At 39.8% G+C, this 26,062-nt stretch overlaps 2 protein-coding genes across 5 annotated transcripts in view; both read right to left on the bottom strand.

The window, feature by feature from the left end:
* LOC140924631 (uncharacterized) overlaps positions 1-26,062 on the bottom strand; it is a 412,059-nt gene that overhangs the window by 89,835 nt on the left and 296,162 nt on the right. The gene's annotated exons all lie outside the window — the stretch shown is intronic.
* LOC140924627 (uncharacterized) lies at positions 305-25,428 on the bottom strand. 2 transcript variants are annotated; one of them, XM_073374645.1, is made up of 8 exons: positions 24,199-25,428; positions 23,816-23,908; positions 18,500-19,204; positions 17,843-18,031; positions 11,907-12,005; positions 10,939-11,034; positions 7,902-8,009; positions 305-6,861 (listed from the first exon to the last, which is right to left on the bottom strand). In XM_073374645.1, the coding sequence occupies exons 1-8, from the start codon at positions 25,160-25,162 to the stop codon at positions 2,894-2,896; spliced, it is 6,222 nt and encodes a 2,073-aa protein (XP_073230746.1). In that variant the 5' UTR covers positions 25,163-25,428; the 3' UTR covers positions 305-2,893. The 2 variants fall into 2 exon arrangements, with proteins under 2 accessions (XP_073230746.1, XP_073230745.1); XM_073374644.1 differs by having other exon boundaries at positions 305-6,858; positions 24,199-25,289.

Raw genomic sequence — 26,062 nt, 5'->3', positions numbered from 1 at the left:
TGCGTGTGAAGGTCGACGGATCTCCCGGAAACGATCTTCACACGTTCTATCCGTTTGAAGCAGACGGATACAACGTGTTTGACGATCCCAATTCATTCAGACAAACTCAACTGAGCCAGACGTCCAACACCAACTTCTCATGAACTTAACTCTCTAAGTTTGTTTCGTCTCATGAAAACTTCGACGTTTGGCCTAGGCGTTACAAAAAAGAATAAAATACTAGGCATTTTTACTTGACAAAACTTTATTTCGTTGAATTTTAATAAAATGAAACTACATTATATTAAAAAGCAAATTTGGCGCATTAATGCTACAGGTAGTTAGCAATGTTCTGTCTTGCTTGTTTGTAATAAATGTTCATTACTGATTAACATATAAAGATCGCTCTTGGCTAAACGCCAACTAAACTAAATAATGGTGAAATACAGTTTAAATATTTTAATATAAACTAAATCATAATTTCTTTTTTGTATATTTGTCACTATCATACAAACTCTATTGAAATATAGGAATGCTATACCAATAGTTAGTTTCAATATTTAACAATCCCTAAAACTGCTAATAACTCATGTTGTATTAACTTTGGTCACACTGGACCAGATGGCGTACAAGTCACAATCATCAGTTACAATATTTATCAAACTCTAAAACTACTGGTAACTCATGTTGTATTAACCTTGGCCACACTGGACCAGATGGTGTACAAGTCACAACCATCAGTTACAATATCTATTATACTCAAAAACTACTAGTAACTCATGTTGTCTTAACCTTGGCCACACTGGACCAGATGGCGTACAAGTCACAATCATCAGTTACAATATTTATCAAATTCTAAAACTACTGGTAACTCATGTTGTATTAACCTTGGCCTCACTGGACCAGATGACGTAAAACTCCACTTGAGTGCAAATGTATTTACGAGGAAAGTACTAATTGTGGACACTATTTTTACGTCTCCTACTGGAAGTCTACGTGGTCATCCGAGCCACGCGAAGGTTAAACCGCTTGAGATTACCTTGAGATTACCTTGAGAAGAGATTACCTTTATTTTTCAGTTATTTTTAAAAGACCCTGAGTAATGGTCCAGCCCCGGGAATCGAACCCGCGACCTCCCGCTCTGCAGTCATGCGCTGTACCGACTGAGCTAATCCCGCCTGTTCAGTCTGAGACTCAAAACAATGTAAAATTTCAAAATATGTACACAGAAATACTCCTTTACAGCACTGACGAGTACCAGCCGCTTGATGCTATCAAATCAAACACTACACTGTAGTTTTATCTCATCCCTCTAGGGCCCGTTCATATGAAGAAAAGTTGTCCCGAAAAAGAGGGTCACCCTCCAGCTGAGTCAACGGAAAAAATACTTGATCTCTTTGCCCGAGCCAACAGTGCTCGCACATGCTCTGATTGCCTCACCTTGAACAAGTTGACCCAGCTGGGCGAGCTAAAGTGTTTGTATGGAGAAAAGTTGGTTCAGCAAGGAGGGTGACTCTACCTTCACAAAAGGGTGAACCGGCGGCTGGCGGGTCACCCTTCTGGCCAAGCCATTTTTTTTCACATTTACACGGTTCGCCACGTTTTTTAACCCTTTAAACCACAAGATCAAAATTTGAATTCTCATTTGTTGCCCCTATTCATTTCCTACATAAGTAGTGGGGAGACGTTGATAAACTATCAAGCAAATTCATCTTGTGTGATCATGTCCGTAATTCTCATGACCAAATTGTTTTACAAAGAATTGATATTACAAGAAGAAATTTGATGCTGATCACTCTTAGGGCTTAAAGGGTTAATGGAACGTATGAAAAGCTGGCTCACCCAGGGTAGCTTGGGTAGGCGCCGGATTTACACTTCTGCCTGGTACAACTTTTCTCCATATAAATGGGCCTAAAAAAGCTGAAACAGATTCACGAGGAGTGGGATTGTGTTACATCGTGCAACCAGGTAAGTTGAATTGACCATGGAAGACTTTACGGGACTGAGCAACAGAATGCAATTTTCAAACTAAGTTATGTTCAAACTATGCTGGAAAAAACTTGCTATGGCGGTTTTTTGTAAACGATTTTTTAATGCGTGCGTCGGAATCAGCTTTCGAAGGTTTTAAAAACTTAAAGCGATTTGTTTCTCACTTTCTATTTTTTCGGAAGTCAAAGCGCTAGATATGTGTCGAGGTTTTGCCATTTCCGACTGTAAATGAGACACCCCCGAAGGTATCTGGTAACCTTAACGCTCTACAGAGTAGTGTGAACATAACGGAGTCCAGGCTGAGCTTCCACAGGAAAAAATGGCCTACATTACTTGCACGTGAGGCACACCTGAAGGTATCTGGTAACCTTTACGCTATACACAGTAGCGTGAACATAACGGACTTCGGGCTGGGCTTCCACAAGAAAAAATTCCGGTATCAAAGGAAACGTGTGTGACGTGGCTTGAAAGAGAATGACTTTCTGTGACCTTTAAATGATCACGCGTGGCCCTAATTTAAGGCAGCAATATTTAGATTCATTTAGCTGAATTTGCGACTTACTTTTTAATGAATATGAATGACTTGATGAAAGCGATATAGTGATCGGGGAACTATATTTGAAGACTAGAATGGTTACGAAACATGTCAGCGGGACCGAAGGGGAGTCGTTGTAATTTGCATACACAGAAAACAAAAAATGTCCAAACTTGAAACAAACACTAGGGGTCTAATTGAAAGAATTTTAGATGGACCATTTTGCATTTTAATTAGAATCTTTATTTTTAAGGGTCGATTGTCACGGTGGCTTCAAGATTCAAGAAATAATAAAAAATTAAGCCGCATTTCTATTGTAGATTGCATTTCATTTGATACTGACATATATTCCTGCGGACTGGAAAGCACATAAATCTTAGCTGTATTCTGCTACTGAATTAAAACATTTTGGCACACACTCTCTCTTCCATAGAAACTTACATCGAGTTCAAGTAAGGATAACGATCTGCTTTCTATTAAAAGTTTGCTAAAGTCATATAAACCACTTTCACCTGCAGCACAATGGTTGTTCACTTTTAATCTCAGAGTAGTTAATGAGGTGATTTTCATCAAGGTATCGGAAACGCTCTTTAACCAGTCATCACTCACTTCTTTGCTACTGTTGAGCGTAAGATTGAATGTGGTTAGTGATGTGTTATTTGCCAAACCTCCAAACACTCCAAAGGCACGCAGATACAGGGGTATATACGATTTTCCCTCACCACACTCATTTATTGTGACATTTAACGTAGTTATTGACTTGTTCACTGACAGTCCATGATCGAACTTGATCGCCAAACCAATGTAACCTGTTTGATATGCTGCCACAGTTACTGTTAGTGTCAGTGTAGTTACTGACGAGTTTAATGATAGACCTTGTTTAAGACTATCCACCAAACTTGAAAAACCCGTATCAATAACGTTGTTAATGAAAATTGCGACACATAATGTATTTAATGACCTTGTTGTCTTTAAGCCGTAACGAAGGCCACTAAAAACGCTATGAACGAATTTACCTACGTCAAATGTGAGGCTAAGTTTCTTAAGTGACGTGCATTCCATCAAACAGTCACCTACAACCTTATCCCAAAATGAACACATGCTATCACTATGGATTGCAACAGAAAGGGAAGATAATGATTTGATTGCCACTAGCACGTTACTCAGTGTAGTCGGACTCAAACAATTCTCCTGATTCTCCTCAACATAGTCAAGGCTGCTGAGTGCAGGACTCAACCAATCCTTCTGATTCCACTCGCCATCGCCGTTTATTTCAAGACTGAGTGTAGTTAAAGATGCCATTTTGATCAAGCGCTCACCCAGTTTGGATTCCCATCCTTCTTTCAAGTTACTGAAGTTGAATGTGAGACTAAGAAATGTTAAAGAAGTGCTTTGCAATAAACTATTCCCGAGGTTTTCTCCCAAATCTGCATCCACGACGCAGCTGTTCACTGTAAGATCAAGCGTGGTCAGAGATGGATTTTCTGCCAAAGCATCACCTAGACAACGTGTCCACTCCTTGGTAACGTTACTATCGTTATTGATTGTAAGACGGACGTTTTGTTTTCTTCTCTCCTTAAAAAAGACTGTCAATGCCGCAGGATTATCGGTAGTGGTAACAAGAACATCGTTCGACTCATCTGAGCCTATACGCACATCATGTACATTTAACTGAACGCGACTGTTTTTTGAAAGGCTGGAAGGAACATTGGCCCCGTCTGTTGTCAACTCGCCGCATATATTGATGGACAGCGAAGATAGTGTCTTGTTTTCTTCCAGACATCTTGCAATGGAACTAGAAACTTCGCTTGTCAAATTTCCACGCACGTTTAAGGTGAGAACAGTAATGGAGGAAGGTGCCAAGACTTCACAAAGAGCTTCTGCCGCTTCGCATTTCATCTCACCCCAGACGTTAACAGTTAAGTGTTGCTTTACATTTAACCCTTTCCTAACCAGAACAGGACGAAAATCATTATTTGCTACGTTGTTAAAGGTATTTGGATAAAAAGAACAGCAAACTGGGGACTTTTTCGCCAGGCGAAGATTTTCCACAACAGAATGCCAGTTACTAGGGAGCTCACCGTGGACACGCAGTCTTAAATAATTTAAAGAACTATTTTCCATAAGCCCTTTTTCCAGGAAACTGGCACTAGAGGAACTCAGCGGTCCATCAAGATGTAGATCAAGAGATTTTAAAACTGTTTGTCTTGCAAGTGCTTGACTGACAGCAGCGACTAACAAATCCAGCACACCTCCAACAATACAAAGAGAAAGAGAATTCAAGGATTTATTTGACAAAAAATGTTGTAAGGCTCGTGTCGCAGTGCACTTCATTGAGCCCCATAGAACGAGATTAACAGACGTCAGCGGTGCCAATCCAGTTTCGAACGCGTTGAAAAAACTCTCGTTATAAGCATATCCAGGCAAAGCAAACGTTACTTTTGTCAGAGTTCGACATGAAGCCAACCCACGGCTAATTTGAACCAGCAGCTCATATTTTTCAAGAGATACATGAGATATATATTTAAGAGTAAACTCTGATAAGCTCTTGCTTGCAGAAAACCATTTGCAAAGACGATCTCCATCAGATGACCTCAAAGATCCCAGATCATGAGCACGAAAACTTACGATTGTCAGCTGCGGGCAGGATTCTATATAATTAACTACGTCACTTGCTCCTCTCTCCCGGCCTCTTCTCTCCCGGTCACCTACATGTATAACAGCATAGAGTTCAACAGGTGTTCTTAAATTTGAAAAGCTTCTGCAAGCCATTAAAACCTGAATAAAAGACGCATTGTAATTGTCTATTAGCTTGGAAGTGATGACCTTTGGAAAAGGTATAATGTTACAAAGAGTAACTGCCATTTGTTCTGCATGTCCACTCTCATTAAAGCTTTCAATAAAGAAAGTAGCTGTCTCCTCACTGCAATGCTCGTTCCAATTCCAGTCATATGACTTCTTTAACTCCTCTCCAATCTGTGTGAAAAGAACTGTAGCTTTCTTGCCCAGCATACCAGAAACAAAAATAAACACTTGTGGATATTTCGTTACAATGTCATCAAAGCTTATGTTGAGGTGGTTAAATACATTAAACTTTTGGTTTCGTAGCTTCTGAGCAATATACGCGGCAGCCACGTACTCTTGGAAGGTCTTGTGAAGAAAGCAGTACTCATGTTGAGGCTTAAGTCTCTTTAGACTTTCTTCCTTGTAAAGAAGTCCTAGCTCACGAGCTACCAATCCGGGGTATTTCCTTTCAAACTCATCCATTTCAGTTTCACGGAAACCATAACGATCACTCAGCAGGCATAACCAAGCAAGCTCTCCGAGTGCAAGAATTTCCTTTTCAAACATTTTCTCTAGGACAGTGTCAACTTCACGGGCGGGCCAGTTGCGTTTGGCGCAGTATCGTCTTAAAAGACATTGCACAATGACTTGATACAGTTCCGTCCGGGAAGTCGGCAATTTTCCCTCGTAGTCCTCATAAACAACACAAAGGAGAAGTAAGTTTAGTGGGTTATTTCGGAGTGCATTCAAGAAGGCGTTCTGTTGCATTTCCTCAATTAGCCTCTCCCCCTTTGGTGACTGACCAATGGTTTTGAAGTGTCTTCTTACGTAGACAATAGCATCACTTTCCGTATACCCTTTAATCTCTAAATGAATGTCAAATACAAAGTATTTTCGTGCTTCAATTCCTCTTTCTTGTCGTGACGTAGCCAGGACATAGCAAAATGGGAAAATTCGTCTGTGAAGCAGCTCATCTACATGGTGCCGTGATTTTTCAGGCAGCTCATCCAAACCATCCAAAATGATCAAAATTCTCTCCTGGTTATGAATATCCTTCAAGAAGTGCAACAATTTCTCTACAATCTTCTCCTCAATATCTCTGGGCAGAAGTTGTTCTCTTATGGTATCCATTATATTTCTATCAATGTCTCGACATTTCAGGAGCAACACAACTTCAAACTTGGGAAAGGAACACTCTGTTGGGATTTTTCCATGTGTAGAATCATAAGCAAGTTTAATGCAAAACGTTGTTTTACCGATTCCTGGACTTCCTTCGACAAGCGTCATGACATCCTTACCTTTTTCAAGGGTCTTGAAGATTTCAGTCACGTTCACCTCGTCATTTTCACTCACTAAGTCTGGTTTTTGTCCCTCTGGGGCTATGAGGTGGAACATATTCGCCATATTGTCTTCTATCTGGATGGGCAACTTTCTTCTTGAAATGATTTTCAGTCTCGTGTAAACGTTCTCTAGGGGTAACTCGATAGTGCTATCCCAAAGAAGTGGTCTTAACAGACAGCGCCTTTTGTATTCAGCTTTGAGCAGTTCAACAACAACCGAGTTGTCCCAACCTGCTGGAAACAAAAAGGTGAGGGAATATTTGTCAATAAACACAAACGTAAAGACTTGACATTCCAAACGGATTAATCTCACTGTGACATGCTTTTCTCTTACTCAGTAAGCAGAAAGGCTGTTAATTCTCCTTATTTTGCTTACAGATAAGAATGTTACTTTCTATACAAGTAAATGATTTCGATGACATATTAAAATACCTTCCGTGACAGAATGAGCTTCACCGAGACAATGGTAACATTTGGCGAAAAAGAAAAAGCTATCAACGCTTACATTTTTATGAAAACTGTGTGGCATACACTCTCTGTAAAAACATTTCACTTTTAAGGTTCATTTCTTTAAAAAATAATGTAAAAATCATTTGCGTTCCAAAACAGAACTGAGATCACTCTAAATTTTCTGATAAGTGATTAGTTTGTTCATTACGCCGCAAATACAAAAGTTAAGGAATGTGTTTCGATTTTCAACAGCCTACCCTCTAACGCAGATTTCCTAGGGTGTGACGAAGCCCTGAGAAGGTCTGCATGGGAAGCTGATTTGACTGACAAGAGGCTAGCGATAAATAGTTAGTTTCTTACGGTGAAAGTGACGTGATAAAAGCATAAGCAGGCTCTCGGCCTAAATTTGGCCTCGTTCGACTTGTACCTTACGATAAGCATACAGTGTTAAGAGGGCACGCTAGAAGTTTGGAGAGTATGTCAGACGTAAAAATCTCAAGATTTTCTCTAAGTGCAACCGAGGCCACGAAACTATAGCTTCATGATGTCAAACGAGAAAAGAGGACCCAAATAATAAAGCCACTGCCCTGTGCAGCAGAGGAAAGTAACCCAGACGAGTGCTTTATTTCAGAAGTGTTTTTGTTCAGGCGATAGGGCTGTGAGAAGAGCGGGAAGTACTGTCACACTCTTATTTCGTATGCTATGCAGGTTATGAAGCCGCATTTTAGAAACACGCACCCAAGGACATGAGACCATCCTAAACTCTCATACGCACGTAATGTCATACCAACTCTTACTCTAAATAACCCAGAAACGAACTTTACCTTCCTCTTTCAACAGTTTCGGTTGTTTTGGAGCGGGAACAGCACATGAAGATAACGGCCTTTTGCCTTTTGCCCTGGATCTCTTTGCTGTCTTTGCTGCGCCAGCGCCTACAATTAAATCAATTACCAACATTAAAAGGATTACGTCACGAGTATATACCTAAGTTATTGGTACTTAATTTCGCGGTTTTCGCGATTGTGGAAAAATCGCGAAATTAAAGACCCGCGAATAAAAATCCCCGCGAGATTTAAACAAGCGAAATTTAATACCCATGGCATACAGAAGATTGAAATCACAGAAAAAAATAAATTAAACAATTACAATATATACTCAAATACCGACAAATTATTAGCTGGTTAACTTGTAAGTTCCATTCCTTGACTGTGTCTTCTGTTGTAAAATAACGTTAATATGCGTTTTTCTTGTTTCACTTTATCTCGATATTCTAAAAAGTTCACACGTTTGAAAAATAAAATCACGTCGAGAACGCTTTAATCGCAAAATTTAATGCCTTTTTCCATGATTGCCTACTGAAATCACGAAAACAAAACCCCGCAAAATACAGTCTTGCCAAAATCACGAAATTAACTTCTACTACGGTAGCTCTTATAGGTCAATTCTGGGCTGAAGTCACAACTTAAACAAAATACTCCTGTGGTGTTATGAAGGAGACCAAACTTCATCAACGAGCACTAACCATAATAATAGTTTTTTTTTATTTCTGAAGGCATAGCATTAAAACGTGTAAAAAGGTTGGCCAAATTTTTTCAACTTTCAATCCATGTCCATTCTTGTCATCAGTAGCAACAACTTTTGTCCTGTTAACTGTGCCGAAGATATTTTCGCAATTTGTAAAAGACTATTATTAATATAAAAAAAGTATTCTCAACGCTAAATACACTAATAATAAATCCCGCGTACGGCTAAAAACAAAGACAATTATTGGAGGACAGATAACCTAGAGTCGTTACTTTGAGGGATTTCGAGGTTTTATGAACCGCGTACTGAACTAAAGAAAAGTATATCCGTAATCAAAGTATATCCGTAATCAATTACTAGATTTGTGCTGTCGCGTATAAATTACACGACAGTGGAAATCCACCTTTAGGCTAGTAATTTGAAAAATTAAGCAAATAGACTAGACTACCGTGACACAGCCCCTTTACAAGGCAGGAATAGAGCTCACCTTTGAAGGTGTAAACAAATATTTCATCTCTCTTTAACAACTGCATCGTTTAGTGGAAGGGGGTGCCTGGTTTGTCCAGGGGCTTCCAATTTTGGCAAAGCCAGCCCCTGGTTAGCCTGTTCCAGGCGTTCAGATAGTAGAGCGCGGTCGAAAAATTGACGAGGAAAAAAAACGGGAGAGACTAGAGAGGGAAGAGGGAGGGAACTCGCCCCACTCTCCCCTCGTTTTTTTCCCCTCGTTTCCTCCGCGTACGATTAAACTCGCTCCCCACCATCCGAACACCGCACTCTACTAACTGACCGCCTGGAACAGGTTATCCCCTGGTAAACCCGCGCCTTCCAACCAAGAGCCCCAACGCTAATGGGACCAGGCACCTGACACACTGATTTATCAGAGGAAAAATAAAAGGGGAGGAGGGATGGGGTAAAATAATGAAAAAAATGATCCAAAGGCCAAACGAAAAGAGAGGCCGCCAGGAAACGCTGTACTAAGCACATGGAACTGTTCTTCGAAAATCATTACCGTATTTCTAACCACAAAATCTTTATCCCAAAATATTTCGATAACGCTCTTACAGATTTCGCTTAAACTTCACGGACATCGAGACTGCTATTGGAGGAAAAAGCTCCCGTGAATGATTTTCGAAGAACAGTTCCCAATGCCGAGATATACTGCTGCAAGTAAAATAGGTAATAGCGTCATTTCGTTGCTATAACAACTCCGATGCCGTTGCAACCCTGATAAAAACAAGTTTTCATCTTCATCTAATACAACTGTCGTGGCAATTTTTCCAAAACTTTGTTTATGGCGACGTAGTTTATGCTCAAACTTGGGAGGTATTGACCCTGAAAAACTGTATCGAGCCACCTTAAGTCGACTTAGCTGGACTTCGTAGAAATAAGCGGAGCCATTGTTTTTTGATGAACTTTTGATGCAACAACAAACAACCAAATACTCTGGAAAGGCTCTAATTTTAACTCAAATTTGAAAATTTTCTGTTCATCTATGGAAAATATTGAGGCCTAAAAGAAAATCAGGCTTACATGTATGGCAAAAATTACGATGATTTCTACTGTTTCCGTTTATACAGTTTTACTTTTAGACTGTTACCACAGTGGGGAGTTTGGGTAACCACATGCAAAAGTTGATGGCAGTTTGACGTCTCGAAAAAGTAAAATTTAACTTCGCGTTCTTTCAAAGTTATCGCAATTTTTTCCTAACTCTCACAATTTGTCAAATGTAGGTGAACTTTCCTCGTTGAGTTGAATTGTTAGGGACCTCATCCACATTCAAAAAGAGAGAGAAAAATTTGTTCTTGTGAGGTTTTCACTCAAGGAATTGTAGCGCGATTTGACTATATTTTGTGCCAAAATGTGCTCAGAATTCTAAACTCGCCTAATTGTAGCGTGAGAGTGTTATGATGTACGTTCCAAATTCGGAGAGTGGCCCAGACGTGGCTGGAAGGCGCGGGTTTACCAGCCATGGGGGCGTAACTCTGTCTACAAAGTGGTGGCCCCTGGACATCCCGGGCGCCCACCTCCACTAAGATACGCAGTTGTTAAGTGGGCAACAAACCTGGCTATATAAATGAAAGGCATAGAGAAGGATCAAAATAGATTCGCAACTACTCGCTGGCAGAAAATTCACCGCGCACGAGCTGCTACGCCAACGAAAAGCACCACCACCGTCTTGTTTCGTCAGTTATGCAGGTCAAGAAGACGCGCTTAGGCAACACAAGACCGGCTACAAAGGCCCCATTATACTATATTGGGAAAGTTTACATATACTCTGTCATATACACGCAAAACAATACCAACCCTTACCTAAATAAAGAAAAAGTAAAACTTTACCTTCATCTCTCAACAGTCTCGGATGTTTTGGAGTATTGCTTGAGGATAACGGCCTTTTGCCTTTTATTGAAGACTTCGATCTCTTTGCGCCTGAGACTAAATCCAAAAAATACCAACATTATACTACTACATGAGAAATTTCTGCAATTTGATTGGTTTAGAGCAGTGGTATTTCAGCTTAATTTGAAATACCTACATGTGAAAATTACAAAACAATTGATGGTAGTAGTATAAACAAATTAATAATAGCATGATTTGTACGTGACATTTGACTTAAATACCACTCGTGATATTCCAAAATTGTCCCAAATTTCACTCGCATAACGGCTCGTGAAATTATATATAACAATTTCGAAATATCACTCGTGGTACTTATGCCAAATATCACTACAAATCATGCTATTACCTATGCTATAGCCTTCAAGCGAGAAAGCACAAAACTCAGGGTCGGCTAACAGCGGAATGTTTTGGTCAAGCTTAAATGACTCAAGCTGTGAAGGGCAATGGTTTAGTAAACTATAACTTTGCTTTTCAACTGCTTATGAAACAAAGGATTAATCCTTATACCGTAAAACTCCGAAAATAAGCCCCAGGACTTATATTTTTCAAAGGCCCTTTTTGAGGGGCTTATTTTTGGAGGGGCTTATATTCGGAGGGGATTATCCACGGAGGGAAATTTGCGTTTCAAAATCGATTGGGCTAGCCTCATAGTTGGAAGTAAATTTACCGTTTTTGCTTTGTTTTACTTTTTATTTGAGGGCAATTTTCCAAGTACAAGTCCCCGGGGGGCTTATATTTGGAGGGCGATTTAACGGAGGGTTTTTTGCGTTACCAGATTGGGGGGCTTATGTTTGAAGGGGCTTATACATGGAGGGGGTTATTTTCGGAATTTTACGGTATGTGTGAAAACGAAGTGCGCATCATACACCTCAGCGTTACGTAATACGGGTAGCAAACGCAAGCTTTACCTTCATCTTTCGACAGTCTTGGGTGCTTTGGATCTGGGATACCACTTGGAGGTAAGGGCGTTTGACCTTTTTTCACAGGTTGAAGTCCCCATGATGAACCTGAAATTGTATCATTTCATTTCGTTCAATGTATTTCCATTGAGTAAACTCCATTTTCTACAATAACTGATCGTTTTTTTCTCCCACGCTGATGGATCATGGAAATAACATGGGCCAATTTGTTTGTCTTTTTTCTCTCGAGAAACATCAATAATAAATGCAATTATTATTCGTTCAAAATATTTCTCCGTTTCTGATTGGCTTATATCCCACGCATAATTCACAATAACCAGCTACTGTCAATGACGTCAATCGTGCAGCAAAATTGCCAGATTATTAAACAGGTTAACCGAGAAATCCTGGGGACGAGGTTGGGTTATTTTGGTAGTGAATACAAAATGGCGGAATAATCATTTCACTCGTTTCATGAAGACGAAAGACGCGAACTATTGACTAAAAACCAGGGCTCGAAATTAACGCACACAAACTCGCAAAATGCGAAAGATTTTGATAATCTGCGAGTAACAAAAATATCCACTAACAAACGTTTGCGAGTTAGAATCATCCATTTCTCCCAAACATTTTGAGAAAGACACGACATGTGAGACAAATAAAACAGCAGACGAGCGTTGAGCTGAGAAAAGCACCTTTTTTGTTAGCCACTGGCCAGAGGTATTGCACCGAAGCTCTGTGCCACACATGCGCATGCGAAAGTTGTTGTTGTTGTTTCTGGTGGTTTTCATTACTTATGTCAAAAATAAATTCTTTCTTCAAGAGGCCCTAAGGACCCTCGACCTCTAACACGAGTGCCAGTGGCGATGAAGACCTCGAGCCACCGAAGAACAAGAGTTTGAAGTCGAAATCCAACAGAGATAACACAGCTTATATGAAAACAGTTGAAAATTGAGGGCCAATAAAAACGGGCTGATTATCACGCCAGAGCTGCAGTAGATAGGTGGTGGCTGTCAGGACAACAACAAAGGAGACCAAATAATATTTAATACCTTTTTTATTAAACTTTTCAGCTCATTGAAAGACTGTGCGAAATATCAATTCTAATCTTTATATCAGATATGGTCATTGACATTTCAAAGGGAAAAAATTTGCTGGTGGTCTCACCAGTTTGCTAGTGGAAAAAATATTACTGGCAAAACTTTGCAAGTACACTAAAAACTTCGAGCCCTGAAAAAAAAACACGAACAGCAAAAAGACGACTCGACGGACTACATCTGCTATTCATAGAATATTTGCACACCTGAACAACCCTTTACCTCCTAAATGTGCCGATAAACATGCACTATCGAAGATGAACTTATCATCGATGGAGGTAAGATTCAAACTAGGAATTAATTTGAATGAATGATAAAACAGATTTAATTCGGCTTTCGTATCGTACGAAAATAGTGTCATTTTACTCCTGTTTGGTGGATTCCCTTTGTATTCCCTCGCAAGAGGTGGATTAGCTTCATTACATATGCAGGATTCCCTCGCAAAAAAGTGTCTTCCTGCATACAGATTTAGCGCCTTCCTTTTGGCCAGGATTGTCCGAAAAGTTGATTTTCCCGGAATCTCTTCCAAATGCTATTATTTTGTACTTTTCAATTTTGCTTACAACAAATATGTCCAAAGTTTTGGATTTTTAGCATGTTTGGATGGACATTTAAAAGTTCTGGGGCTCAGACAGCCTGCAGTCTTAACTTTGGAATGGATTAGAGGTATTTTGTTGGTTTCGCCATCTGCATCTGTAGTGTATCTACTTTTGACTATACCACAAAGCATTCCAAGTGGCACTTTTTCACTTAAATGACAGATTACATGTAAAATCACAGTATTCACGGTATAAATACTATTACAAAAAACCACAGGGCCAATTTTTCATCCAAATGATACGCAAAAGGACAGGCGGGCACACTGCATCTCGGCCATATTTCGGCTAAAGTACAGCGACCATTTAAGTCTGATTCAGGCAGGTAGATTAGTATAAGATAGGGATTTTCAATAAAAATGGCAAACTCGAGAAGGAAAATATCACACAAAGCCACAAATCTAGCCCTTTAAGCTACGGGAAATCAGTGCGACAAGAAACGAAAGCGTGAGTCCAGTGTCAATCCAAGCCAGTGAGTGGAAAGAGTGTATGTTTTAATAGTTCTTGATTAAAGCAAAGGTGTGATTTTTCTGGAAAAACATTTTTCGCATCTTTTTCGACAGAGAAATTTCACGGGTGTTTTGTAAGAGCTGGGTGCTGAGACACTAACGCCGTCTTTTTATTACGGAAAAAGAAAGAAAGTTATCCGCCCGGAGCTGCACTAAATTCCTCTTTACAGACGTTGCTTAAAAACGGCTTGTTAAAAACTTTTCTTTCATATTGTTAAAAAGATATAACGGGACAAACCCCTTTGTATTCAAATGTAACGCCACATGCTTTAACGAATTCTAAATCTTTTTTGATTTATACATTCTGGTTTCAGACGTCTCATTGTACACCGCACAATTAAGAGACATGAGCGAATCAATCCAACCACTGGGTCTAAAAGAATGCATGAATCGAATATTCGTTGTAAACTTGAAAAACCTTGTTACTGAAAGTTACGTCTTGTGATGCAATTACATCGAATGAAGTCCATTGTGAAACCTTGTTTTCGTGTTTTCAGTTGCTGAGCTCCTGTGCACGCGATGCTCCATAGTCACGCAACAAAGTGCTCCATGCACTTGTAAATTATTTCCCTTTTCTCCAAAGTAGGTTTCTATCCAATTTTTGTTTCCTAATAAGACAACCAACAATTCATACTACAGAAATTACGGTATGAACTGTGAATTAAACATCTTCCATATAGATTTCAAACAGTGCTCCACTGAAATGTTAGTAAAACCTTTTCCTATAATAAACTCTCAATAAACGATGAGTGGAGCACTATGCCTTTTCTAACTTTCTCGCCTTGTCAGATAAAGATTTCCTCAAAGATTACAAGAAAATAGCTTTCTCGACAAAGTTATGTGCTTAAATGATCGTCCAAAAGTTACTGACAGTTAACAAAGGACAAGTTCTCATGGAGCATCGTCAAAGAATGTCACGTTGCGTGCGTGATTTACACAATGAGATGAGCAAACATTCTGCGGTAGGTTTCCGGTTCTTATTCCTTGTCCAGAGTATTAAAGTTTGGTAAAACATCTTGAGCAGGGAGGCAGATTCACCGGATATTTTCGGTGGTATTTATTTTCCGAAATAGACGAATCGCCGATAAAGTAACATAACCCGACATTTAGCTTGATCGACTGTACCCACCTTTTGCTAAGACTTATGTAGTATTTCTGGTATTTGATGTCGTCTGAAGAATGAAAAGTCCTTTTTTAAATCAATGTCTTTGCTACCAAAATTTCTGGGTACCAGGTGCTGGAATATGAACAATGTCGTTTTCCCTTACTGCGATCTGTTTGTTGAAATCGTCATTATGATTATAGGCAACCACGTTATTTAGTTGTAGCACTTCATCGTAATTCCCGTGTACTTAAGGTGTTTCGATACAGTTTTTCAGAGGCCATACCGATATTTTTCAATCGCCTTAAAAGTAGTTTTTACCTTGTCCGATCGCTATAAAATTTTCACCAGTTATTGGCTATGGATTGAAATTTGTGAAAATGTAGTTTTAAGTAAAATCGATATTACTATGACAACAGTAAACAAAAAACTTTGAAATTGATAAAAGCCGAATTTTGTGTGATCTAGACCTGCTGCCGAAAGTCCAACACTAGGAACTTAAAGTTTGGTGTTTAGCAAACAATCTCCGTAAGAAGTAAAAAATTCTGTATGTTTGAATTGGAATAAAACGAAAATATATTTCAAACCTTAAATTTTCAATAGCCGTGATAGGTTATGTAATAAAAACGTTATAAATGACTCAAATTATTCTTACGTAGCGTAAGAATGATGCTTAATATCATGTTTTGATACTAAGAAATTTTGGTGTACTTTCGTTCATGCGATCTTGAAAACGAACCCATTTTCTCACCATCTGTATAAGTGCAACTTCATTCAGAATTTGGACTTTTAGCGCTTTCTTTTATATCTCCGAAACTACTCAAACGAATTTTTTTCAAATCTCTTCACATAATCTTCATAATGTATATAAAGATGTCCGAAACTTTCATTAAGATTGATTCACTGCAACACCTTGAAATTTCAACACAAACCTGTCCTACCAACCGGTCAAAAATCTGCGTTACAACATTCACTGTTTTGACATTATGCTAATTTTTCCAGAATAATGCGCACTATACATACCTCCATGACTAGTACATTTTAGTTTGAACTTATCGCATCTTTTGAATGTAAAACATTGGCAATACTCACACTGAAATGTACTAGTCATGGATATATGTATTGTCCGCATTAATTTGGAAAAATTACCATAACGTCAAAACAGTGAATGTTGTAGCGCAGATTTTTGACCGGTTCGTCGGATAGGTTTGTCTTGAAATTTGAAGGTGTTGCAGTGAATCAATCTTAATGAAAGTTTCGAACATTTTTATATACATTATGAAGATTATGTGAAGAGATTTTGGAAAAATTCGTTCGAGTTGTTTCGGAGATATACAAGAAAGCGCTAAAAGTCCAAATTCTGAATGAAGTTGCACTTATACAGGTGGTGAGAAAACAGGTTAGATTTCAATATCGCGTGAACGAAAGTACACCAAAATTTCCTAGCATCAAAATATGATAGTAAGCATCATTCTGACGCTACTTAAGAATAATTTGAGTCATTTATAACGTTTTTATTACATAACCTATCACGGCTATTGAAAATTTAAGGCTTGAAATATATTTTCGTTTTATTCGAATTCAAACATACAGAATTTTTTACTTCTTACGGAGATTGTTTGCTAAACACCAAACTTTAAAGTCCTAGTGTTGGATTTTCAGTAGCAGGTCTAGATCACACAAAATTCGGCTTTTATCAATTTCAAAGTTTTTTGTTTATTGTTGTCATAGTAATATCGATTTTACTTAAAACTACATTTTCACAAATTTCAATCCATAGCCAATAACTGGTGAAAATTTTATAGCGATCGGACAAGGTAAAAACTACTTTTAAGGCGATTGAAAAATATCGGTATGGCCTTTGAAAAACTGTATTGAAACACCTTAATAAAAGGCGTAATGACTATTTTTTACTACACACGAACGTATATCTCTAAGGTTTGAGTGGTTTTGAATGTTTCTGTTCTGTATAGCAATTATGCCATCTGGTATAACGTAATAAGGAAAAAAGCTCTATATTTACTTTTCTTTTAAGTAAGAAGATAGCTTTGTAGCGCGTACAATCCTGGTCAAAACGTTTGGGACACTTTGTGTTTCAGGTGAGGAAAATGTAATTCAAGTTGACCTCCCTCCTCCCCTGAACAGTGTTGGGTGTTACAAGTCAAACACCTTTTACATATCTTGTACAAGGGGTTTAGGCCGATGGGATCTAATGCTAACCAATATGGGCAGACCGTTGACGTGAAACCGCTAACCGCAAAGTGCAGTTTGTCGTTTGCGGAAAGTTGGCCAAACCTCGATCTTAAGGTCTCTAAAGTGGTCGTAACAACAACGCGGTCATATAGACGAGGAGGTCTTAAGGTTAGGGTTTCACTGTAACAAGGCCAAAAAACGCTGCTACATCACTTCACCCTTTTCAAAGGATTAGCTAGTTAAATTGATACAGAGCCATTTATCATCCAGTTTACCGAAAATTACTCTTTGAACTGCAAAGCAAAATTTTGATTGGTTGGTAAAAACTTTTCAAAAAATTTACTGGTTAGATTATGAGAGGAGCAAAACCACAACTGAGCCCAAGAAAAGAATAGGAGATGGCATGGGAAAATTCAACACGAACGTTTCCTGAATGTCCAATACTCACTTGCACTCCCATAGTGTGGTAAGGCTTGAAAAGCAATAGTGTCGCTGAGAATGTGAGCCGTTAGAGAAGCTGCCATAAAACTTGCGAATGCTCTCCACGAATCCTTAACTTTTCTCCCATCAGCGTAGCCTGAAATTCCTTTAATAACTACCCACTCAATATCCAGGTTATGCGCTGCTGCATACACACCTGAAAAGGAGATTTGTGGGAAATGAAGAGTAAGAGAAGTGGAGTTAATAGTTGACTAATACAGACGCCGGTGGAAAGAACCAGATCAAGGACAGAGACAGTCAACAAGACTTGATAATTATCACTTTCAACTTGATTTTAAAGCATCGATATGCAGAGGGCAATGACCTTTTTGTGTGGCATACAATAACCTAAGATATAGAGGCAAAATAGCCAGCTGACAAGAAAAGGAATAAAAAACAACTCCGTCTTTCTTAAAACCAACAGGCGCTCAAAAACTGCAAACTCAAACAAACGCCGAGTTCAATCTGGCGATAACTGTGTAATGAAAACGTCAGTTTATAATCTTGTGGATTCCTATTTAAATCTGATTCGGAGAGGTCTCCCCTAAAATAATGTTCTATTACAATAGAATTGAATTGAATTCATGAACACTCTGTTAACACAGCAACTGGCCAAGAAACTTACCTTCACCTTGTCGTTCTATAGCAACTGCTTCTGGAAATCGTTCGATGAGTGCGTTACACCGCTTCTGGTTATTTATCACTTCTGGTCCACTCAGAAACGTGCCGCGATGTATCCTTACCTCGAGTGTTCCTGGATCTTTCAAAGGTGGCTTCCAACCTTCGTCAGCACTTAGAATCAATGTCGAAAGACGAGGCTTTAATGGAACTTTGACTCCAAGTTCTTCAATACTATTCTCCGTAACTTTTGAAAAAGCGTATGTTACTAACTTCTTCAAAACTACTACGTCGCCAAGACTAACTTTGGTGACATTTAGGCCACTGCAAGAACCCACACAAAACACTGCTTTCGGCTTCAAGACTTTGACAGCGTTAATTACAACAACTATAGAACCTCCCGTAGAGCTGGAACCCTCGTAGCACTTCATAACAGCAACGTTTAGTTTCAAGTCATCTTCTCCCATGTCTCCGAGGTACACGTAGCCAAGATCTGGGTGATAAATCTTACAGAAATCAGGATTCAGATATGCAAGACAGCTTAGAAATTCACAATCCTCGCAGGTATCTTCCTTCATCACCGTCAGTAACAAAATGTCGACTTGGATTTGGCGATCACCAAAAGGCTTTGACTTTGCAGGAAGATCTCTATTCCTTATCTGACGAGCAATGACTTGAGGAGGATCAGTGGCCGACGTTTCAGACGCACTCTCTATGAAAAACAATATGAATATCACCAGCCTGATTAATAAGTAAAGAGTACGACCCAAATATGAATTTACTTTATAGATGCATATAGGAAAAGTACAAGGCAGATTGCAACATTTTCTACTCCCCTCCCCCTCCCTTTCCAGCAAGGCAAAAAAGGGGAAACGTTAAAAAAAAAAAGATGAAGCCATATATGTTACGACTCGGGTTGGCCGCGCTCGCCCCAGGAGGATTAAATGAAACGCCTGGAGGATTGAACGTGTTCTCGAATGGATTGAATAAATATGTCCATGAATGGATTAAACATATGTTTCCGTTTTTGGATCGAATAAATATTTCAGTGATTGGATTGAATAAATATTTCGGTGATGGGATTGAATGAATTTTTTAAGGATTAAATTAAATGCTTTTTTTATTCTAAAATTTATTATGTTAAAATGATTGGATTGTATAAATTTTTGACTTGACTGCTACAAACGGCTTGCCATACTAGCCTCCTTCGCAGGCTTCACTGTCCCTTAGAGAACGAGTGGGAGAATGGAGAGAGAACGGAGAGGGACAGTGTGCCTGCCAAATATCGACAAGGTGATGACCTCCTGCGCAAGTTGGCTCGCGCATACAAATCCAATTTAAACCCATCAACAATAGATGGGTGTGGGGAAGGTGCCTGATGAAACAGAAAGGGGCCGCAAGCAAGCCTCGAAGATAAACATGACAACCCTGTGAGCGGCACCCACCAGGCACCATCACACTGAGAATCTCAGTGGAAAAAGGCGCAGATACTTAGCAAGAAAAGCATCCAGACAGGAGGGAGGGTTGGGGGCAAAACACAACTAGAACTCCTGCACGCAAAGGCAACGTGAGCAAAACGATTGACTTCTGCAAAATCGCTGTAAAATCACTAAGGCCCTGCTAAACCCCAAGACCGCCCCACATACGATTAGTGGTGGAGACCGCTGGCCAGCATTGTCTCGTGTTTAACCTCGTCTAAATTACATTTAGAAACATCTGTGTACGAGATAGTGGGGGAATTTTGAGAGACAAAAGCCGTTTACCAGGACCTATCTAGGATATTTCTTCATCTGAATCCTCCCCGGCGGACCACCAAATAAAGTATTTATATTTTTTCCTACTTGTAAAATTTTTAGGAATTTGTTTTTTTAAATAAGCCTCCAACCTACGCACTTGTGTGTGTGGATGTAGCGGGCGATCGATTGCAAAAACTAAAACCAACTGAGCTGAACAATGAAACAGCCCATAGAATTCACAGTAACAACTCACGATAACACGGTTTCCTGGTTTTTATTCTGTCCGAAAGAACTCACAATATATCACAATACTCGATGAAAAACTCCACAAGGAAAGCTCGCTCTCTTTTTCGTCTCGTCCAGTTCTCTTTCTCGCACGTGTTCATTGCCTTATTTAGTAGTCCTAGACCTAATTTAATAGTCCTACTAAAGGACACAAAACTGTGAGGGGTAGTGTCGGTAAATCTCTCTTACACAACTCCCCTAAAAATTGTAGCTCGCAATGTTTACAATCAACCGTAACTTGAAACTAATCCGATTTGCTATATGACAGTCCGGTTTATACTCAAACACAGTTCAGTTTATCAGTTCTCTTCTTCTTGCAATTGTTCTGCGATTCTCTGAGCAGCCATCTGAGCTGCAGCTCGTCTTGGTCTCTGTTCTCCTACATCAGCTCGCCGCTCTGATTTTCATGGGACAAACTAACTGAAGCGGTTGGTCAATAGTGTGCCTTTTGTGTAACAATGTTACCCCTCTAACGACGTCATCTTTGCCTTTGATAAGACGCACCACTCTACCCTTTCTCCATTCTCCGCGGTTCTTTCGTCTCCAATGATGAGTACAATTTCTCCCACTTGAGGTATGGTTCCCGTTTCCCTGTTAAGCCTGTGACTTTCAATTAGGCTGTGGACATACTCCCTTTTCCAGCGTTTCCATGCATTGGCCTTAGCATTTTCCAATCGTTTGGCCATACTTGTCAGCTTCTCTGCATCTGAGCTTTCAGTGTCTTCTACAGCATACACATCTCCCCACAGGATCATGTTCGGTGTAAGCACCTCCTCTTCATATGCTTCAACACATGTCAAGGGGCGATTATTCACTGGCAAATTTCTTTCGATGTCCATGATGACTGATTCAAATGCTTCATAGGAAAGATGTGACCTCCCCAAGGTCTTGTGCAAGGTCTTCCTTATCTCCTTAATCAATCTCTCATAGATTCCTCCCCACCAGGGTGACTTTGCAAGATTAAACTGCCAACGGATATTCTCACGCGCTAAGTAATTCTGCAACTTCTCACTTTTTCTCACTGCCTTGATCCAATCTGCCGTAGCCTTAAACACTTTGGCATTATCCGAGATGATGATGCGAGGTCTTGTCCGTCGCGAGATAAAGGCATTCAGCTTGCTCTTGAATTCATCTGCCGTTTGGGTTCTTGCAACTTCCAAATGGATCGCTCTGGAGCAGGCACAGGTGAAAATAATGACATAGCACTTTCCTTCTTCTTTCTTACCGACCTCGTACAGGAAGGGTCTGGCAAAGTCCACCCCGGTTACTTCAAACGGTCTGCTCCCCTCCGTTCTATATTCTGGCAAAGCACTAATTGACGGCAATCCATAAGGTTTGGTGGAGTATACTTTGCAGATGTTGCAGTTCTTAATGACCTTCTTGACTTTCGCTCTCAACTTTGGTATCCACCAGTTTTCTCTCACACTCGCCATCGTGTTTGCGACACCAAGATGCATGACCTGATTGTGGATGTGAGAGATAAGCCTCTCCGCAGGTAAACCACCAGGAAGGTAAATCGGCCTTTAATCTTTTAATTCTGCCTTCACACTTGAGAACTCCTGTATGGTCATCTTTGGCCAACTTCCATCCTGGGGACTTCAGACATGTTTCTTCGTCTTTCTGAACTCGCTTTAGGATTCATTTAAATGGTAACACCACAGAGTTTCGTTCACAGATGCAAAACTTAGAATGACAAATTATCTCGCCATAACTCAGTCTAGGGGTGAAAGAGTTAATGTAGTTCAGCTTCAGAATTCTTGAGGCCTATTTACGACGTAAAATCACTTGAAAGTAACAATCAAACTAGAAAAGCATCATTGTGTTTCGCCACACTACCTTCGCACAAATAAATCATTAAGCACGAAACCCTTACCCATAAACAATCTCGCAAGAAATTGAGACAAGAACAGGACTTGACTACAGTTTGACAAAATGTGCCAAAATGCGAACAAAAAATTCTGTACTCATATCAGTAGAATATGAAGCACGCTCGATATAGAAAGAGCATGCGTCAAACTAGAGAAGTTTAAGTTTTGCTACTGAACGGGTGAGGGTGACTCCAGCATCTTGAGTATCTATCTCTAAAGCAGGAGGGGGAAGTGGTGTGGCAGAGGGTACAAAATGTGTTAAGAACAGAAGTTCGCCCACGCAGATCTTTTACTTCCAATGTTGCTTTCAGTAATGAGACGGTTATAAACTTTATCATGCATAAACAAACTTTACCTTCACCTCCCAAACATTTTGGGACTTTTGATGCTGGAGTGCTACTTGGAGACAAAGGCCTTTTCCCCTTTTTTGAGCCTGAAATTAAACCAGACTAGTGATGATCCAATTATTTTTGCCCATACACACCCCAGCTAATTCCATACAAAACCTGTGTTTGTATGTTTTTTTTTTTTGTCAAATAGGGAATTCACATGTATCGCGCTGGAGACATTTTTCAGAAAGCGGTTTCTCGTAGGCTTAACAGACTACCGGGGCTATCAGTCTATACGAAGTTTTAAAGTGGTAATTGATTAATAAAGTCTATCGTTTATTAGTGAAGAATAATTAAGGGAGAGGAGGGGGGCTTAATAGAAAAGGGGGCATATTAACTTTCTTCCCCAGAAAAGCGGGGAGGGGGGGAGCTTACTAGAGGCAAGGGGCTTTTTAAAGAATTTATGGGAAGACACAGAGCAGGTCAATTTGGCCGCCAAAACAGTCTTAGATTCTGGATTTCAGGTACTGGACTCCGGATTCCTTGTCAGCGGAACTTGGATTTCGGATTACAATCATTAGCGAGATTCCAGATTCCTTGAGTTGGATTCCGGATTCCAAAGCCCAGGATTCCGGATTCCAAAAGAAAAAGTTTCCTGGATTCCAGAATCCATCAGCAAAAGTTTCCCGGATTCTGGAATCCTGATTACCTCACTAGGGCGATCAAATGCCAGTTGATAATCTATACACCGCGGCAATGGCCTGCATGTCTAAGTCCCAAGGTGAAAATTTCACTTAGAATAACCCATACAAAACGACCAAGCCTACAGTGTATATGTTAAAAGTCTTAAAACGCCATTTCCTTTTGCTGTGGTCCATTAAGCTACACTGTAACCACCCGTAACCAGTTTGAAAACGTCTTGACCTTGTAAGTCAGTCTTAAACGAGTCTTGTTCGATGCTTCGACCATTTCTTTTTTATTTAACATCCCCACAAGGAATAATCATTAAGCCCAAATTAAAGTACATGTCCCAGACCTTCCTACATAGAAAACAATGAATTGCTCCAATGGACATATTGCACATGTTTCTAATATTCAAGTGTACCTTTATGAAGACGTTTTTCAGAAGGAGAGGGCTTTTCATCATGACAGATCACAGTGGCTTTCATAGATAAATCCTGCTCATCTGCAGTGGGACCTACAAAAAGAGTACACCAATGTAGCAATACAATAATTCTTTACTTTTGACCCTCAGGGACGGGAACAAGATGTTAAAAGAAATCGCGATTTTGAAACTCTCTGAAATTGGCAAATGAAGGCAGACTTCCCTAATGGACTTTAAATAAAAAAGAGAGAGACAAATTTGTCGTTGTGAAGTTTTCACTAATGTTGTCATTGTAATAGCGTGAACTTACATATGTACATTTCCTAATGCCAGCAGATTAGGTCAATACCAAGACCAATTGAAGTAAAAAGTGAACCTGTTACCTCGAGAAATGGCAAGCATTCGTTCCACAAGTCTATTACAGTGATCCTGCCAGCTGTATATCTTGGCATACTCTCCTTGAAGAACCGTGGCCTCTCTCAGTCGCAGCTTCCTTCTTTTCTTCCGAACAGCTTTGATTGCATTGGCCCAATCTTTAGGATCTTCTGATTCCACCACACAATTTGAACCGTTCAGAACTTCCTGTAAGGCTTCACCAAGACCAGAGTTCCCACTGACCAACACAGGAAGACCAGCAGATAAAGCCTCAAGGGTGGCAAGACCAAAGCCCTCAGTTCGTGATGGCATTATAGCAAGATCTACTTCACAAAACAAACGGGCTAACTGCTCTCTACTTTCATTGAAACAACGCACAGTTAGTTGACTTCGATCAATGCCTTGCTGGAGTAACAAATCTTTCACTTTCTCCTCTTCTCCACTTGGAGCTCCAACAAACAAGAGCTTATAGGGCTGTGGCTCGTCTTTCAACTCAGCAATAGCACGAGCAGCGATGTCATATCCTTTCAGCTGAAAGTCTTCATTGTCACCGCGTCCAAACACTAAAACACTGAATGTTTTTCTTTCTTCAGAGGCTTGCTTTACATTAGCAAATTCTGAGAAGATGCCTGGGGTAAGATTAAGAACATCTTGATCCTTTCCACGTGCACGGAGATAATCTGAGAAAGCTTCAGCCAGCTTGGGACCAACCGCTACAACTTGATCAGCTTTTTCACAGAGTTTTACCTCATCCTGGCGCTTTTTCTCGCCTCTTGAAATGGCATCTGCGTAGGACTTGTGCATACCAAGCTCTTCAGGAGCTGTATGAACGACCTGAATCCACTTACAATGATGATGTCGTTTTATACCCTGCACTTGCCGACCAAGAACAGCTCCATTTCCTATAACACAGTCCACAGAATGGCTTTCAGGAAGAAAGGACAACCAGTCAACAGGGTCATAACCTGCCATTTCATCTGCTTCAATAAGCTGTACATTGTGACTTGAAGCAACTTGTTTATCCTCTTCACTACACTGAGGGAGATAAACACTGACCTCCACGCTGGGGTGTTTTGCCAACTGAATGGCCAGCTCTCGGTTGATGGTTGACAAGCCTCCTTTTGTTGATCTCCATTCACTGCTTAACAGAGTTACTCTCAATTTCCTGGAGGAAGTGGATCTTGATATGCTTTCATGGTCTTCCTGTGATGTAGAGGCTGTGCTAGGAAAGGATGACAATTCCTAAAAAAAGAGTGGCACAAATTTATTAAAGGGTTTATTAAAAAGCTAACCTGAGATCAGGTTCAATTTTAGCAGTTCTCATACATTCTCTCTTACGTAGTCCCACTAAAATTTCTCTTTTCGTTTTGCCTTGCCCGTTGGAATGTTATTAGGGTCAAAGATGACGCAAGTTACTCAGAGTGTCTCAACAGCACAGTGCACCTGTACCACACTAAGAGGTGTGAAATACTGTACATGTATTTAAACTGCCCATTTAGTGATATGAAATTAATAAAATGATCACTTAGTGAAAATGCTTTAATCGTTAATCAAACTCTCTTAACTACATGTAATTCTTTTAATCCTTTAAACCCTAATATCAAAATTCAACTTCTCATTTGTTGTCCCTATTTGTTTTCAATGGAAGTAGTGGAGAGAATTTGTTGAAGTATCAATTAGATTCATTTTGTGTGATCAGGTCCTCAATTCTCATGACCACTGTGTTTTATAAAGAAGTGATACTACAAGGAGAAATTTGACGCTGATCACTCTTAGGGCTTCAAGGGTTAAGGAATGCATTGAGATCAGTCTGGAGAATTTGTATGTAGATACTGGTGCTTAAAGGGTTGAAACAAGCCATTGAAGCCCACA

The sequence above is a fragment of the Porites lutea genome, chromosome 14, assembly GCF_958299795.1.
Source record: "Porites lutea chromosome 14, jaPorLute2.1, whole genome shotgun sequence".
In the NCBI taxonomy this organism is placed as follows: Eukaryota; Metazoa; Cnidaria; class Anthozoa; order Scleractinia; family Poritidae; genus Porites; species Porites lutea.
This window is presented reverse-complemented; position numbering and strand designations above follow the sequence as displayed.

Excerpts from the sequence above, each read along its gene's own strand:
- LOC140924627 (XM_073374645.1), bottom strand. The coding sequence starts at position 25,162 with ATGGCAGGTTATGACCCTGTTGACTGGTTGTCCTTTCTTCCTGAAAGC. Across the intron at positions 19,205-23,815 it reads TGAAAAACGTCTTCATAAAG|AGAGTGCGTCTGAAACGTCG; the intron begins GTACACTTGAAT and ends TGTTTTTCATAG. Across the intron at positions 12,006-17,842 it reads ACCACACTATGGGAGTGCAA|GTTCATCATGGGGACTTCAA; the intron begins GTGAGTATTGGA and ends ATACAATTTCAG.